This window comes from Cololabis saira, chromosome 9 (assembly GCF_033807715.1).
Source record: "Cololabis saira isolate AMF1-May2022 chromosome 9, fColSai1.1, whole genome shotgun sequence".
NCBI classification, from domain to species: Eukaryota; Metazoa; Chordata; class Actinopteri; order Beloniformes; family Belonidae; genus Cololabis; species Cololabis saira.
The window spans coordinates 7,048,192-7,066,657 of NC_084595.1; the positions used below are offsets into that span (position 1 = coordinate 7,048,192).

At 34.7% G+C, this 18,466-nt stretch overlaps 1 protein-coding gene across 1 annotated transcript in view; it reads right to left on the reverse strand.

The window, feature by feature from the left end:
• ankle2 (ankyrin repeat and LEM domain containing 2) overlaps positions 1 to 15,046 on the reverse strand; it is a 34,498-nt gene extending 19,452 nt beyond the window's left edge. Inside the window, exons 1-7 of the mRNA XM_061730365.1 lie at positions 14,925 to 15,046; positions 10,989 to 11,497; positions 6,143 to 6,331; positions 5,176 to 5,363; positions 1,716 to 1,904; positions 1,490 to 1,612; positions 458 to 521 (exon numbers count right to left, since the gene is read on the reverse strand). Of these exons, the coding sequence (XP_061586349.1) occupies positions 458 to 521; positions 1,490 to 1,612; positions 1,716 to 1,904; positions 5,176 to 5,363; positions 6,143 to 6,331; positions 10,989 to 11,475 (1,240 nt within the window). The 5' untranslated portion in view covers positions 11,476 to 11,497; positions 14,925 to 15,046. The remainder of the gene's footprint in view (positions 1 to 457; positions 522 to 1,489; positions 1,613 to 1,715; positions 1,905 to 5,175; positions 5,364 to 6,142; positions 6,332 to 10,988; positions 11,498 to 14,924) is intronic.
• Between the last annotated feature and the right edge of the window lie 3,420 nt (positions 15,047 to 18,466).

Genomic DNA, 18,466 nt, shown 5'->3' on the forward strand with positions numbered 1-18,466 from the left:
GTATATTTACAACGAGGTGGGAATAATAACCCGGCTGGCAGAGTCGTCATGTGACCGCTGCAGGTGCTACTGTCAATCAGTGAATTTAGGCAGCGTGTGGTTCTTCATGCCAAGTACCTCGCTCCAAATTCAGTTCAGTCCCAGTGTTGAAATTCAACTATCAGATTTATCTTTTTTTTTCCCTCTACAACTCTGACACTTTTCATGTAATGCAAAGGGACTGCAGCAGTTTTAATGGCAGCTTCAACTCTGATCCATTAATATCGCTCCAATTGCTAAATACAATCATCATCAATACAGAAAAGTTCTTACTGGCACCATTATTTAAGAGAATTATGCCAAACTCCAACCATGGATGTGACGGGCTACAATACCAGCTCACTCTGTGTGCATAACTGAATATGAGAAACACTGCAACGCTGACATTCAGTTTTATAAGAAATGTGTACACCCTTACCCTCCAAGTAGTCACTTATCCTCTGTTTGACTTCTTGGGTTTTATTTTTTCTGCTACAAATAACCTGTGGAAAGAAGGACGACAAAAATAATGACAAATCCTGACATGCAGCTGCTGTGGGATCAACTGAGAAAACAATTTACACATCTAAGTTTAGCTTCCTACGCTCACTGTGCACAGATTTTCAAAGGTCATGCCCCAAAAATCTGGGTGAGCACATCACTCTGCAGTCGCTGCCAGGACTTCAGTTTTATTAAACTCGGCATCTGTTTTACAGCTCTTGTAATGTGGGCACACACATGGGTCCATTCTGTTTTGATCCCCAGCAAATAAAATCACATTTGTGATTTCAAACTACGGGTGCTGTTGTCAAACTAAAGCACTTCTTTCACCTTTGCCCCTGTTGCCTCCTTCCACTAGCTGGAACCTCTAACAGGGCCGAGCGTCTTTTTTAGCACCTTCAGCCGGCGTGTTTCCACTACAATGTACACAAGAACCTTTGCCTGAACAAATAGGACTGCTGACCACAAGGTGGCGGTAATGCGCATTTTTTGCTGTTTCCAAACGCCTGCAGCATTCAAGGATACAAAAGTACGGTGGCCGAGACCCGCCATGGCTGAAAATTAAAGAAACGCTGCAAATAAAAACAAACGCCGCTGCAAATATAAAGAAACGACGCAAATAAAAAAGCCACAACGGAAGTGAATTACCGGGGACTATTTTTGCCGATGCACCGGTGTTTTTTACGTGAGAGGAGAAGAAGAAGACGAAGAGGACGTAAGTGAAAAGGAAAAAATAAGAAGAATAAGAAGAACAACGAACGAGAAAATAAGTGGAAAGGTTAGTGTTCAACGTCGCTACGTGTAATTTTTAATGTGCAACACCGGTGCATCGGCAAAAATAGTGGAAAAAAATAGTGGAAAAGTTCCATTGTGCTGCTTTAAAGCAAGAGAAAACGTGTTTTTTATAATAGGTCCCCTTTAACCTCCATCCCCAGAGCTTAGAGGAGGGAAGTTAAAACACAGCTCTTACATCAAAAGGCTTCTGTCCGTCCTTGTTCATACAGTTCTTGTCAGTGTCGGGATGCGAGCACAGGACGTTCACCACATCTGGGCTGCCAAACTTGCAGGCAAAGTGGAGTGGTGTTTCAAAACCCTGAGGAAGGGAGAAATATAAATAAATAAAAAAAGATCACAGCCCATTTTCTAGTGTAATCAAATTTGATTGCATTATGTCTTTATGAGGAAAAATAACTCACAGCCTTATCTGGAGTATTGAGGTAAAGATCTACGATGTAGCGGATTCTCTTCTGCAGCATGACTTCCTGGTCGTCTGGATACATGAGGCGCATAAACTCCGGGTTTTCCAGGGTGTCCAGCAGCAGCTGGGCGATTCCTGCCTGGTTCTCCTTGGCTGCCACGTGCATGACGTTGTACCGACAGCCCTCCTGATAAGACAAAACAAAGGGATGACATATCTGCAAACATCTTCTGTAACCTTGGTAATTCTATAATCTCCGGTTTAATTACATTTGGGAGAAGCCGAAGTAATTTTCCTGAGGTAAACATGCTTGAAATCAAGCAATACATTGAGTCTTAACAATTTTAAAGTAATACTTTAACACCTAGAGATATAAGGTACAATTTTATGGAGGTAGATTTGTGTCTTAATTATTAGATCAAAAAATATATTTTCAATCAACAAAAAAAAATTCAATCAAAGAAAAAAAGTGTTTGAATGCAAAAAAATATTTGAGACTCAAAAAAATGCATTTGAACACTGTTTTTCTTTGATTGGAAATGTTTTCTTTGATAGAAGTGAAGTTTTTTTTGTTTGAAGCAAAAAAAAAAATCACTTCAAATCGAAAAAAAATATTTTAAATCCAAAAAAAAGTGTTCAAATGCAATTTTTTGGGTCTCAAATATTTTTTTGCATTCAAACACTTTTTTTCTTTGATTGAAAAAGTTTTTTTTAATTGAAGTGATTTTTTTTATTGAAAATATTTTCTTTTTGAAGCAACTTCTTTTTTGATTAAATGATAAAGACACAAATGTCCTGCCCATAATATGGCCCAAACACAAAAAAACACTACTTCAATCAAAAAAAGTTGCTTCAAAGAAAAAAAACTTCACTTCTATCAAAGAAAACATTTCCAATCAAAGAAAAACAGTGTTCAAATGCATTTTTTTGAGTCTCAAATATTTTTTTGCATTCAAACACTTTTTTTCTTTGATTGAATTTTTTTTTTGATGGAAGTGAATTTTTTTTTAATTGAAAATATATTTTTTGATTGAAGCAATCTTTTTTTTGATTGAATAATTAAGACACAAATCTACCTCCATTCAATTTGACATTAAGAAAATAACATTGAAAACATGAATTCCATGTTTTAATCCCGGTCCTGCATGGCTGAGACGTTTCTCTGCTCCAACACACCTGATTCAAATAATGGGCCAGACAGGAATGTTGTTAAAGGTCCAGATGTAGGAAAACAGGAACATTACTGCAGCAAATGTCTACGCACCAAAAGAAAAAAAGAAAGAACGGTGCCTGCTTTTCTTAAATGGGAAATGTTTGGAATCACCTTTACACTTCCCTATTTTGCCTCTACGTGCAAACAGGACGTCAACATGATTCAACACTCTTCCAATCAGAACTTTACCGTACAATGGTCATGTTGAAGCAACTGCTCACTGGCAAGAATAACTCCACGTAGGTGAAACCTAAACCCCATTAATGCAGCCGGCTTGTTCAAGCCTTCCAGCTCTTCCAGCTCACTGTACTGACGAGGCAGAAACTCCTTCTGCCTCTTTGTCGGCCTGAGATGCCGCCGAGGCCGAACAAAAGGGGAGTCGGCGTCTGTAAGAGCGAGCTGGCACCATGACGGGCTTCTCTTTGTACCAACTTGGTACAGAACCAACCTTTTTTTTTTATTACCACTTAACAAATGTTTACAAGTGTGTTGTTGAAATGGGCCTTTCTTGTGCTGCCCCAGTAATGACGAATGAGAACTTGCAATTTCCAGCTTGGGGAATAAAAAAAAAGAATAAAATAAAACCAAAACCGCTGACAGGAAGTCAGTTTTGTTAGTCAGGGTATAAAACATTAGATAAATTATTGGTAGAGCCTAGGGCTGGGCGATATATCGAGATTTTAATATATATCGATATATTTTCAAACGCGATATGGTACGAGACAATATCGTTTATATCAATTATTAAAAAAAAAAAATTCTCTTTTTTTTTTAATGATTTTGATATAGCTTATTTTGTGACAAATTGACTTGAATGTTTTATTTGAGATTTTCACAAATGTTTTGTTATTTGCACAACTGTCAACCTCAGTGGAAAAGTCTGCCTGTTACTGTCTACATTGTATTAATTACACAGTGTATTTTAATTTAATTGTTATGCAGGAAAGGGATATTTGTTTTATTTTATTCAAGAAGCATTTTTATTCTATATATGCAGGCAGTTTATTTTTATTTCATTTGTTTTATACATTTTGATATTGTGCAGACCTCTGTTAATAAAGGAACCTGTGTGACATTTGGAACGAGGCTTTGTATTAAAACTGACTGTTTTTTTAAGGGTTTGCCTCAGAAAAAAATGAAGCTAACAGAGATGCTATGCTATAATGCTTTGGGGGAAACCCCAATTAAGGCACAGAAAAATATTGAGATATATATCGAGTATCACCATTCAGCTAGAAAATATCGAGATATGACTTTTGGTCCATATCGCCCAGCCCTAGTAGAGCCTAGTAGATCCATGTAGCACCCTATAATGTAATAATTTCCTGAAAATGTAATTAAATTTGCACTTAACTCAATCAAAAATGTTATAAAATCTAATAATGTAATAACTTCTCCAATAATGTAATAAAATATCTTGACGGATATTGTAATAACATTTTTACCAATAATGTAATACCTTAATACATTATTGGGAATTTATTACATGGTACTCAAAGTCTGCAATTTAACCCAATAATCATTCTGGTGTTTCAAATCCAGCGTATATAACATTCTTAGATACTTAAAACACAAAATGTAGAACTCTGGACGGAAAATGAACAAATATATTACATTATTTGTCAAGTATTACATTATCAGTTTTGAAAAGAAAAAAAAGACCCACCTGAAAATGTAATAAACTCCAAATAATGTAATAAGGTATTACATTATCGGTAAAAATTTTATTACAATATCCGTCAGGATATTTTATTACATTATTGGTGAAGTTATTACATTATTGGATTTTATTACATTTTCGATTGAGTTAAGTGCAAATTTTATTTAATTTTCAGGCGTTATTACATTTTAAGGAAATTATTACATTATAGGGTGAAATTATTACATTATAGGGTGAAATTATTACATTATAGGGTGAAATTATTACATTATAGGGTGAAATTATTACATTATAGGGTGCTACAATCCATTTCTTTCTTTTAGAAACATAAACTGCTAATAAGAATTTGCTGCAAAAAAGCGTTCAAAAAAAAAATACACTTATATACAACAGCTTTTCAAGCTTCTACAAGCTGATTTGTTATATGGGAGTGGAATCTCCATTCCTGAATTTTTATCACTTTTTTCCATCCCCTCCCTCTCCTTTTCTCTCTCTCCATCTCACTCACTCTCATACATATATAAAATGCGGTTTTGCTCTGGACTGGCAATAAAAAATAATACAAGCAGACGTTAACGTTCTCACCTGGACGACGGTGGGATTATCCCCCGAGCCGATGAGATACCGCGGGTTGCTCCAGACGAGCTCGCTGAAGGCCGTCTCGTCGCTCTTCTCCACCGCTTTCCTCAGTTTGGCCGTCAAGTCCTGGCTGCGTGGGCTCTTAAAACTGTTGGCTCGCTCCCTGTTGATGGTGTCGACCTCCATGTTCTCGACTGCGGAATGAACCATGGATGAAGGCCACAGAAGCATAACAATAACAAAAAAATCTAAATATTGTTTCAGACGTGTTTAAAAACGGCCAATAAGGGCCGAAACTACAGATCCGGGGCCGGATTCACAAAACATTCTTAAGAAGAAAAATCTTCTTAAGTGTCATTTTTTTCTTAAGTTCAGTTTTGAGAAGAAAAAAGAGAAGTCATATTCTCCAAAAAAGTTCTTAAGTATTTTCTCAACTTTCTTCTTAAGAAAAAACTTAAGAATAAATGGTATTTTTGAAATAAAAGTTCTCAAATTTTTTAGGTTAGACTAGTAGGTCATAGTTTGAGGATATACTTTGTAATTAATTACACAAAGAGCCTGTTAACTGTTCGTTAGCATGTTAGTTAGCGTGGTAGTTAATTATTATTAATTTTCCCCAATAGTATTTTTTTTCGCACATTAATCTCATCCACCATAACCTTGAAAAGTTCCTGCATCTCTTTTTCTCCTTCTCCATGTTTAGTGAGTGACTGACGGTTAAGACCCAACTACCTGTATAAATGCTGTTTGTTGGCGCGTGCAATGCAATGACATATTTTAAGAAGTTCTTAAGTAGGAAAAATAAGAAATTCGTAAGAAATGACAGTTCTTAAGACAGTTCTTAAGAAAATATTGAAGAATTGCACTTAAGAACTTTCTTATGAACTTCTTAATTTTAGATCTTAAGACATTTCTTAAGATCGTTCTTAAGAACATATTGGTGAATCCGGCCCCAGTGCATCTGCACACTTACCTTTGCCAAGGAGCGGGCTGGACTTGATAGGAGAAACACAGGGTGTTGATTTGTTGGGGGAGGGAAAATAGTCACAGATTCCCTTTGCAAATTTCTCTGCATCTTCACGGTTGGAGAAAGCTTTGAAGCGAGCCCCCTTCATCAACTTTACAGCTTGAAGTGCCTCCTTCTTATCTTTATATACTCCGTCTACAGCAGAGAAGAAAGGAAGTAGTGCATGAACAGACAGGTACACAGTCAATGCTCGCCACCGTTTTTATAAGTCCCTTTACCCCCAAACACCCTTAAAAGTCATAAACTGCAACATTAAAATGATCGGCTGATCCAGGCTGATTATTTTTAAAGTCAGTGCAGCTAATCAGAAAATGTAGTTGCACTCACACAACCTTTAAACCTTTTGTATTGTTGTTTTTAAATCATCATCGAATCTTATGAAACTACGGAAGAGTATAAGGGCCAGGCAGGAGAAAAATAAAAATATGGAAGATTTTTTTTTTCATTATGCACTTCGAGAAAAAAAGTCAAAATGTCGAGAAAAAAGTCAAAATGTCGAGAATAATGTTGAAATACAATTTCAAGAATAAAGTCGAAATTTCGTGAATAAAGTCGAAATTTCAAGAATAAAGTTGAAATACATTTCATCTTTTTTCTCGAAATTGTACTTCAACATTAATCGACATTTCGAAATTTTTCTCGACATTTCAACTTTATTCTTGAAATTGTATCTCAACATTAATCTTGACATTTCAACTTTTTTCTCGACATTTCGACTTTTTTCTCGAAGTGCATAATGTAATACATTAAATAAATAAAATATGATTTTTATTTTTTCTCCTGCCTGGCCCTAATACTCTTCCGTAGGGGTGGGTATTGGGAAGGACCTCACGATACGATACGCATCACGATACTTGAGCCACGATACGATACACATTGCGATATCCCGATTATGCGATATCCCGATTATTATATTCTACATAGTTCACCGAAAAATTTAAAAATGCATTACACATCTTAAAATCCAAGTTGTATATCAGATGATATATGATACGTACATCAGATGATAGTGATGGATCTTAAAATCCGAGTTGCACGTTCATCAGATTATAGTGACAATTCATGGGACAAACTGAGTCAAAACAATGTTTTATTATAACTATACAAGCTAAAGTTACAACTTATTTGTATATGTTTTTCATATTATTTACATCATATGAAATTAACATTAAATTTAGTATGAGGTTGCTTTAATTATGTGGCAAATGATGATAAACACAAGAAAGATGGGTACTAAAACCAAGGACAGGCACAGTGATCAGTCAGTATAGATATAAATCCATAAATAAATAAACCTCTGTCCATTATTTTTCATTTTTTAAGGACAGGCAATTGTGTTATATAAAAAATAAATTATAAAATGAAATAAAACGTGAAATAAAAACTGAGCTCAGTGCAGGGCCCTCCCAGGGTTGGTAGAGAGTGGCAATGCCCAGGACTGTCACTTAGGTAGGAGCACTGGGTGATATAATGGGAAAAAGATCGGGGATAAAAAATATTTAAAAAAAAAAAATCGATATTCAAATTTTTAATATCGATATTGAATCGGCTGGAAAAGTATCGCGATATATTGCAATATCGATATTTTTGCCCACCGCTACTCTTCCGTATGAAACACTGAGTTGAAGGCAGGAATTAGGTGTATATGCCCAGGGGTGCACACAAGCCGGGACTCGGGATAGTCTACTGCATGTTTTAGATGTTTCCCTGTCTTCAACACACCTGATTCTAATCACTGGTCGTCATCAACATGTCATCAAGGTTTACACAACTCTGTTGGTGACACAGCCTTGTCTATCAGGGTTGTGTTGAGGCAGGGAAACATCTAAAACGGGCAGTAGACTATCCCTGGAGTCCCGGCTTGTGTGCACCCCTGTATATGCCCATGTGTGTCATGAGTAGTGCATGTAGTGCTTCTCTGATATCTTTAAAGCAAAAAAAAAAAGAAGAAAACTCAAATATCCTATCTCAAAAAATTAGAATATTCTGGGAATCTTAATCTTAAACTGTAAGCCATAATCAGCAATATTAAAATAATAAAAGGCTTGCAATATTTCAGTTGATTTATAATGAATCCAGAATGTATGACATTTTTGTTTTTTTAATTGCATTACAGAAAATAAAGAACTTTATCACAATATTCTAATGTTCTGAGACAGTCCTGTAAGTGCAGAACATTATTCAGAAGGTGAGTATGCTCGGTGCTGAAAGGAAATAACTGGTGACGTTCCACATCCTTGATAAGTACTTTTGTATTAACCCAGGGTTTGTGTGTGTAGTTTTTCTGCTAATTCCCATTTGAACATTCGTTTCCATATCCGGACCCTTTTTACAACCCTGGAAATGTGAACAACAACTCTGAAAACGTAGAGCCCGTCTAGTTGGGATAAAAATTCAAGATGGCAAACGGTAAAATCAGAGAGGGCCAAGACCACTAGGAATGGGTGATATTTTACCGTTCACGATAAACCGTCAAAAAAAATCCCCACAATAAGAATTTGTATCTCACGATAAAAATGATAAATTCCTGTTGATGATGTTTTTGTGTAAAGATGATTTATGGTTCTGTGTTAAATCCACGCACAACGAAGGAAGGAAGGAAGGAAGGAAGGAAGGAAGGAAGGAAGGAAGGAAGGAAGGAAGGAAGGAAGGAAGGAAGGGAGAGAGCAGGAGGAAAGAAGGAAGGAAGGGAAAAAAGAAGGAAGGAAGGAAGGAAGGAAGGAAGGAAGGAAGGAAAGAAAGAAAGGAGAAAACAAGGAAAGGAGGAAGGAAGGTAGAAAAGAGGAAGGGAAGAAGGAAGGAAATGAGCCTGCCTGAACGAACGAACGAACGAACGAACGAACGAACGAACGAACGAACGAACGAACGAACGAACGAACGAACGAACGAACGAACGAACGAAAGAAAGAAAGAAAGAAAGAAAGAAAGAAAGAAAAATTCCCGATGACGTTTTTGTGTAACAAACATGGCAGATCTGAGAGCGAGATAGATTTATAGTTACAAAGGTGGAGTTGAATTGTTTGTTTTTTTTAATCGTCATTTTTATCGTTATCGGGATAAATGCCAGAAATTATCATGATGCATTTTTTAGTCCATACCGCCCATCCCTAAAGACCACTACGCTACATTCTTTTATACATGTAATGTATTGTAACTTCCCTTGTAAACTAGTTTTAACCTACATATAAACATACATCTTTCATGACGTGTGAGATCCGAGAGATTAAAAAAAGGGGCCGTTACCAGTTTGATTCTATTGTTATGTGGTTTCTAGTTTCATTTATTACAGTCAATTAATACAGCGCTCGCGTCGACTGATTACAGGTTTTTGTGCTATTTTCCTTTTTGTCTCGTCAGCCGGTTAAGCTCTATATTCTACTGAGGGTAAAGTAAAGGGCTTTTGGTTTTTGCGGCTGCAGTAAATGCAACCCCGGTCTCATTAACATGATCAGAATTGATTTTTGTATCTTTGTCCATCTATTTCATTCCTTCAGAGAGATCAGGCAGTCCTGTCTCTATCAGACAACCAAACATTTACAACAGCAGCAAGAGCTTAACAAAAACACACAACACAGTAATTATCATTAGTAAACAAATGTAATATCCAGGAGAGATTTAGTCTTTTACTATTTACTACTCAAATCTGTCCTTATCAAACCTTCACACAGAGCTTACACAAGGCTTAGAAATACGACGGAGTATTAGGGCCAAACTAAGACAAAAAAAAATTGGAAATTATGAGAATAAAGTCATAATGTAATTAGAATAAAGTCGTAACATTACAAGAATAAAGTGGTAATTTATGAGAATAAAGTCGTAATATTACAAGAATAAAGTGGTAATTTATGAGAATAAAGTCGTAATATTACGAGAATAAAGTGTTAATTTATGAGAATAAAGTCGTTATATTACGAGAATAAAGTGTTAATTTATGAGAACTCTTTAACAGGAAGAGCATCTTCTCCCTGTGTTAAAATGAGGAATATATTGAGCATTTTGTGTTGTGTTATGTTATATAATATATATATATATATATATATATATATATATATATATATATATATATATATATTTATATTTAATATTACGACTTTATTCTCGTAATATTACGACTTTATTCTCAAAATATTACAACTTTATTCTCAAAATATTACGACTTTATTCTCGTAATATTACGACTTTATTCTCGTAATATTACGACTTTATTCTCAAAATATTACGACTTTATTCTCGTAATATTACGACTTTATTCTCGTAATATTACGACTTTATTCTCGTAATATTACGACTTTATTCTCAAAATATTACAACTTTATTCTCACAACATTATGACTTTATTCTCGTAATATTACGACTTTATTCTCGTAATTTTACAACTTTATTCTCGTAATATTACGACTTTATTCTCGTAATATTACGACTTTATTCTCGTAATATTACGACTTTATTCTCGTAATTTTACAACTTTATTCTCGTAATATTACGACTTTATTCTCAAAATATTACGACTTTATTCTCACAACATTATGACTTTATTCTGGTAATTTTACGACTTTATTCTCATATTTTTATGACCTTATTTTCTTAATTTCCTTTTTTTTTTAGTTTGGCCCTAATACTCCGTCGTATAGAAATAAACACATTTAGCAAAAAAAAATAAAAAACACGTTGTTGCACATCTTACTGATTCTATAAGGACAGACATAGGGAAAACATTAATTAATTAATTAAAAATTAAATAAACGTATGAATCTCAATGTATTACTGATAAACGGTCTTGAGTATCTCTTACCGTTTCTAGCCAGGGCATCCTCCCAGGGTGGACATACTCCATAATAAAAGTTTGGGGACACTTGTGCTGGCTTTGAGGGGGTTTCATTTTTGGACTGAGAGTTACTGCAGTCGGCAGCGCAGTTAGCAGCCGTCTTTCCTAAGATTTCCTCTTCCTCTGGAGGATTTAGACCTACACCGTAACCAAAGTCCAACTCTTCACCGGCGGTCTGAGCGGAGCTGCTGCTCGACGCAGCCGTCACGGGTGCGACTGACGAACACGACACGGGTTTGGCGTTTTCAGCAGCGCTGTCCGAGAAGGCCGTTGAAAAGCTGTTGTCCGTTTCGGCGACATCGCCCTCTTGCTCAGCCAGGACGCGGGCTAACTTCCTCTCGTACGTGGCTCGTGTCGTAGAAGTGATGGGGCCGCACTTGAGGTCGGCTCGCGCAAATTCCTCACAGAGCTCGGCGGCCGTCAGCCCCCTCAGCCGGCTCAGAACTGCCTCCATTCTTCAGCTCTCTGCAACACACCTGACAGAGGACGGAAAAAAGGTCATTAAAATAAACTAAACAAAGCCCTAAATACCCAAATATCACAGGAACATTCTTCAGTGTTGCATTTCCCCCCCCCCAAGAATGAATAAGCATTAGGGATGGGCGGTATGGACTAAAAAATGTATCACGATAATTTCTGGCATTTATCCCGATAACGATAAAAAAAAATACCAATTCAACTCCACCTTTTTAACTATAAAAAAGAAAAAATCACCACATTCAGTCTTTGGAGCCCCCAAATCACTGCTCTAAAATAATACTAAATACTACTAAACTACACCAATTAAATTGAATTAATAAAAACCAATTAAATGAGTTACAACTGTACTGCAAAACTGTAATGACTCAGATCCGCCATGTTTGTTACACAAACACGTATCAACGGGAATTTATCCTTTCTTTCTTTCTTTCTTTCTTTCTTTCTTTCTTTCTTTCTTTCTTTCTTTCTTTCTTTCTTTCTTTCTTTCTTTCTTTCTTTCTTTCTTTCTTTCTTTCTTTTTTTCAGGCTCATTTCTTTCTTTCTTTCTGGCTCAATTTCTTCCTTTCTTCCTTCCTTCCTTCCTTCACGTACGTTGTGCGTGGATTTAACGCTGAACCATGAATCAGCTTTACACAAAAACATCATCAACAGGAATTTATCGTTTTTACCGAGAGATGACAAATTCTTACCGTGGGGAATTTTTTTGACGGTAAATCGTGAACGGTAAAATATCGCCCATTCCTAATCAGCACAGATGAAGCACGTTTTAAGAAGGTTCCTGGATAAACCCCTTTACTTGCAGAAACCCTTTAACCACAAAATAAACCGGAAAAAAATAAACTAACTACAGACACGTGGGCTAAGTCTTCTACACAGTTCTTGAGCCTTACAGCTTGACCACCACACATAATATTTCAAGATTAAACTAAAAATAAAAAAGGCATGAAAACCCAATATTCTAACTGAAACACGTGGGTTACGTCTCATGGCATTTTTATAATTATTTTTTTTTTAAAAGCCTTCATTTGCTGAAATCAGACTGTGATTAAATGTGTTTATTCCACAAGTACGAATTGCAAAATGTAATTAACACTGAGTTTACCAACAAATACGTCTATGTCCTTCTCTGCGTTTCTTTTTTTTCCAATATATTTTTTATTTAAGAAAGCACAAAATGAGATGCATTTAAGTACAACATCTTGAATTGGATTAGTTTTTATTTATTTTATTTATTTATTTTATTTATTAGTTTTTGGTTTAATTTTTAAACGGACCACACAAATGCTCACTTTGATCATACAGGACTGTCTCAGAAAATTTGAATATTGTGATTTTCTGTAATGCAATTACAAAAACAAAAATGTCATACATTCTGGATTCATTACAAATCAACTGAAATATTGCAAGCCTTTTATTATTTTAATATTGCTGATCATGGCTTACAGCTTAAGAAAACTCAAATATCCTATCTCAAAAAATTTGAATATTCTGGGAATCTTAATCTTAAACTGTAAACCATAATCAGCAATATTAAAATAATAAAAGGCTTGCAATATTTCAGTTGATTTGTAATGAATCCAGAATGTATGACATTTTTGTTTTTTTAATTGAAATTTTGAGATTTTTAAAGTACACAATCAAAGGGTGCCACATCTTGTGAAATGTTCTTGTTGAGCCTCTAGTAAAGTATTTCATTTTCTCTAATTTCAAGAAAAACATTAATCCAGTGAGCCAAACAGACACTTTCGGTTTCTATGTATTCAGCAGGCCACGTCCCCTAATTACTTCATTAGTTTTCAATAAATCTGTCATTTTTAAACGGACCACACAAATGCTCACTTTGATCATACAGGACTGTCTTAGAAAATTTGAATATTGTGATAAAGTCCTTTATTTTCTGTAATGCAAAAATGTCATACATTCTGGATTAATTACAAATCAACTGAAATATTGCAAGCCTTTTATTATTTTAATATTGCTGATCATGGCTTACAGCTTAAGAAAACTCAAATATCCTGTCTCAAAAAATGTGAATATTCTGGGAATCTTAATCTTAAACTGTAAGCCATAATCAGCAATATTAAAATAATAAAAGGCTTGCAATATTTCAGTTAATTTGTAATGAATCCAGAATGTATGACATTTTTTTTTTTTTTTTTAAATTGCATTACAGAAAATAAAGAACTTTATCACAATATTCTAATTTTCTGAGACAGTCCTGTACATCCCAGGGCTCCATAGGCTTATGATGGAAGGGTCACGAGGTTTTTTTAAGTACACAATCAAAGGGTCCCACATCTTGTGAAATGTTGTTGTTGAGCCTCTAGTAAAGTATTTAATTGTCTCTAATTTCAAGAAGAACATTAATTAATTGAGCCAAACAGACACTTTGGGTCTTTTTTTGCGTTTCTATGTATTCAGCAGGCCACGTGCCCTCATTACTTCATAGTTTTCAATAAATCTATATCATTTTTAAACGGACCACACAAATGCTCACTTTGATCATACAGGACTGTCTCAGAAAATTAGAATATTGTGATTTTCTGTAATGCAATCACAAAAACAAAAATGTCATACATTCTGGATTCTTTACAAATCAACTGAAATATTGCAAGCATTTTATTATTTTAATATTGCTGATCATGGCTTACAGCTTAAGAAAACTCAAATATCCTATCTCAAAAAATTTGAATATTCTGGGAATCTTAATCTTAAACTGTAAACCATAATCAGCAATATTAAAATAATAAAAGGCTTGCAATATTTCAGTTGATTTGTAATGAATCCAGAATGTATGACATTTTTGTTTCTTTTAATTGCATTACAGAAAATAAAGAACTTTATCACAATATTTTAATATTGCTGATCAGGGCTTACAGTTTAAGAAAACTCAAATATCCCATTTAAAAAAAAATAAGAATAAATAAAAAATTAAAAAATAATAATCTTAAACTGTAAACCATAATCAGCAATATTAAAATAATAAAAGGCTTGCAATATTTCAGTTGATTTGTAATTAATCCAGAATGTATGACATTTCTGGGTTTTTTTTAATTGCATTACAGAAAATAAAGAACTTTATCACAATATACTAATTTTCTCAGACAGTCCTGTACATAAATATGGAGGTTTTTACCCAAAAAGAGACAAAACCAGAGAGAAGTTGCACTGGCCTGAGCTGCTAACCCGCTAATGGCTGACGGATAATAAACGGAGAAAGAGCTCAGATTAAAAAGTAGGTCGGGGTTATTTATGCACGAGATTTGGGCTGCAATAATTCAATTCCTTTCAAATCCACAGAAAACCTGGAGAAACTGTCACAATACCAGTGCTTGATTTGCATGCTGTCACGCCCAAGATACGTGGTCATCAAAAAAAAACAAGTGTATGATGACATTTATCCACACGTGTCCCTGTACTCACCGAGGAACATTTTATGAGGTGTAATCAGCGCCTGGATGCGTGTTTGTCTCTGCAGGATAAAGTATCAGGTATACACAAAGCTGAGACGGTCTGGGAATCACCTCATTGTTTACAACACGCCACGCGCATGCGCAGTGGCAAGGCAGGGCGCACGCTGCGTTCAACGGCCGTAGGAAAACTCACAATCATCAAACTAGAGGCTCCCTAATGGGTTTCTACCTTTGTAGAGCTACAGTTTTACTGTGTTTTACTCCCTTAACCAGTACTCGAGTTGAGGGGGGATGGAAATAAAAAAAAAAAAAAAAAAAAAAAAACGGTCCAAATCACCCCCCCCTGAAATAAAAACGGTCAAAATCATCCCCCCTGTAAAACTGTCATCCCCCCTTTCCATCCCTTATGACATTTCATCAATGAATGTGGTTTTGCTGCTATTTCAACATTTAGAGTCATCACCAGTAAAAAAAACACCAGAAAAATAACTTTTTTCACAATTTTCACCTGTTTCAAGTCAATTTTCAATTGAAATAAGTAGAAAAATCTGCCAGTGGGACAAGATTTATCTTCTCATTACAGGCAAAAAAATCTTGTTCCACTGGCAGATTTTTCTACTTATTTCAACTGAAAATCTACTTGAAACAGGTGAAAATTGTTGTTTTTTCCAGTGATGAGTCTTGTTTTAAGTGTAATAAGATTTTTTTACTAAAATGAGACATTTTAACTAGAAATAAGACAAATATTCTTGTTAAGATTTTGAGTTTTTGCAGTGATCCATTTTACTTATCCTGTGAAGGACAGAGTCATATTGATAAGTTCAGAAAAGTGTTTTTTATTGTTGTGTTTTGATGTATTTGATGTAAGCCCAGTGGATATTTAAAGCTTACAGAAGGCTGCATTTAACTGCTGCTATGTCATTCCTGCAGTATTTCTGCAGGTGTTTTGGTCACTGCTATTATTTGTAATATATTATATTATTTGTAATCAGCACAAATTATCTGTCCTCATATGATAAAATCCACCACCCCCCCTGATTTTTTTTTTACAACTCGAGTACTGCACTTAACCACTTCCTTGTCTCTTGCCAGGCCGTCATCGTAAATAAGAATGTGTTATTAATGACCTGTCTGGTTAAATAAAGGTGAATGACTGAATGAATACCTACGACGGAGTATTAGGGCCAAACTAAGACAAAAAAAAAAAAAAAAAATGGAAATGACGAGAATAAAGTCATAATATTATGAGAATAAATTCGTAAAATTACGAGAATAAAGTTGTAATATTACGAGAATAAAGTTGTAATATTACGAGAATAAAGTCATAACATTACGAGAATAAAGTTGTAATATTACGAGAATAAAGTCGTAATATTATGAGAATAAATTCGTAAAATTACGAAAATAAATTCGTAAAATTACGAAAATAAATTTGTAATGTTGCGAGAATAAAGTCATAACATTACGAGAATAAAGTCATAACATTACGAGAATAAAGTCATAACATTACGAGAATAAAGTCGTAATATTACGAGAATAAAGTCGTAATATTACGAGAATAAAGTCGTAACATTACGCGAATAAAGTCGTAACATTACGAGAATAAAGTCGTAACATTACGAGAATAAAGTCGTAACATTACGAGAATAAAGTCGTAACATTACGAGAATAAAGTCGTAATATTATGAGAATATAATTTATGAGAACTAACAGGAAGAGCATCTTCTCCTTGTGTTAAAATGAGGAATATTGAGCATCTTATGAAGTTATATTTATATATTTATAATGTATTTAATATTACAACTTTATTCTCAAAATATTACAACTTTATTCTCAAAATATTACGACTTTATTCTCGTAATATTATGACTTTATTTTCGTAATTTCCTTTTTTTTTGTCTTAGTTTGGCCCTAATACTCCGTCGTAAATATCCAATAAAGCGATAGAATTGGTTTTTTCCCTCTCTTTATCGTATAATGTTCACAAAGTGTAATGCAATTCATGTCATGGGTCGTGTATTTTGAAGGATCAAATACTAAACATCCCATATTATCAATTTTACATCGTGCAAGAAATGATGGGCAATCAAACTTTGAAAATCGACTGTGCGCATGCGCAGGACCACAAAGTAGCATTTCTCGACGGGTCGCAAAGATCGGCAGAACACCGGTCCAAAATAATATGCATCATTAAATTAAAAAAAGTCAACTGTCAATTTAATCTTACAAATCTACGTAAACTACGAAATACAACCAACAATAAACTAAATAGCATCACTCGTGAAGTAGCACTCTGCGGCAACTTATTCACATTCCTGCCTGACAATAAGATTAATAATGACTAATAATAAAGTTGGTCAAGATGACATGCCATCAACACACCGGCTTATAACGAAGTGAACTTAAAAACAAATTATGCAGGGACCATTACTAGCATCTAGAGCAGGGGTCGGCAACCCAAAATGTTGAAAGATCCATATTGGAGCAAAAACACAAAAAAACAGATATGTCTGGAGCCGCAAAAAATGAAAGGTCTTGTATCAGCCTTAGAATGAAGACATGCTGCATGTTTCTGTATTAGTTATAACTGGGGGGAGGTTTTTTTTTCATTATGCACTTTGAGAAAAAGTCAAAATGTTGAGAAAAAGTCGAAATGTCGAGGAAATAGTCAAAATTTCGGGAAAAAATTTGAAATGTTGAGAAAAAAGTCGAAATGTCGAGAGAAAAAAGTCGAAATGTCGAGAAAAAAAGTCAGAATCTCGAGAAAAAAGTTGAAATGTTGAGAAAAAAGTCGAAATGTCGAGAGAAAAAAGTCGAAATGTTGAGAAAAAAGTCGAAATATCGAGAAAAAGTCAGAATTTCAAAAGAAAAGTTGAGATTAAAAAGGAAATGAAAAAGGAAGAAAAAAGGAGAAAAAAAGGAAAAAAGAAATTAAAAAAGAAAAAAGAAAAAAGAAAAAAAGAAAAAAAGGAAAAAAAAGAGAAAAAAAGCAAAAAAGAAGAAAAAAAGAAAAAAAAAAAGTCAAACATTTTTTAAAAAGCTCCAGGAGCCAAACGTTGAATCCATGGAAAATATAACTTAGTTCTTAGTAAAATTGTATATTGAATATAATCAGATGATCAGATATGTTACAACAGTTAAAATACTATTTATATGAACATGTGCAAGCCGAAATATAAAATATTCACAAAATGATTCGAGTAGTAACTGAAAAAAATGATATATCATATAAAACAGTTATCAATTGAAAATGGAAGCAGAGGAAATTAAATTGACAACAGCCGAATGATGTAGTTTAGAGAGTTTAGAGAGGCGTGTTTGCCCGGCATGTTATACCGCGTTCCATTTGTCCACGGAAGTCAGAATTTCCCAGTTCCCAGTCGGAATTTTCAACTGGAACCCCCTTCGAAGTGGAATTTCCTACTGGGAAAGTGGGAGACGCTTCACCACCCCCGAGTTACCATTCCAAGATGGCTACCATTCCCAGTTCCCAGTTCCGATTTCCGAGGTAAATGGAACGCGGCCACCTTAGCACGGGGAGAAGCTAACAGT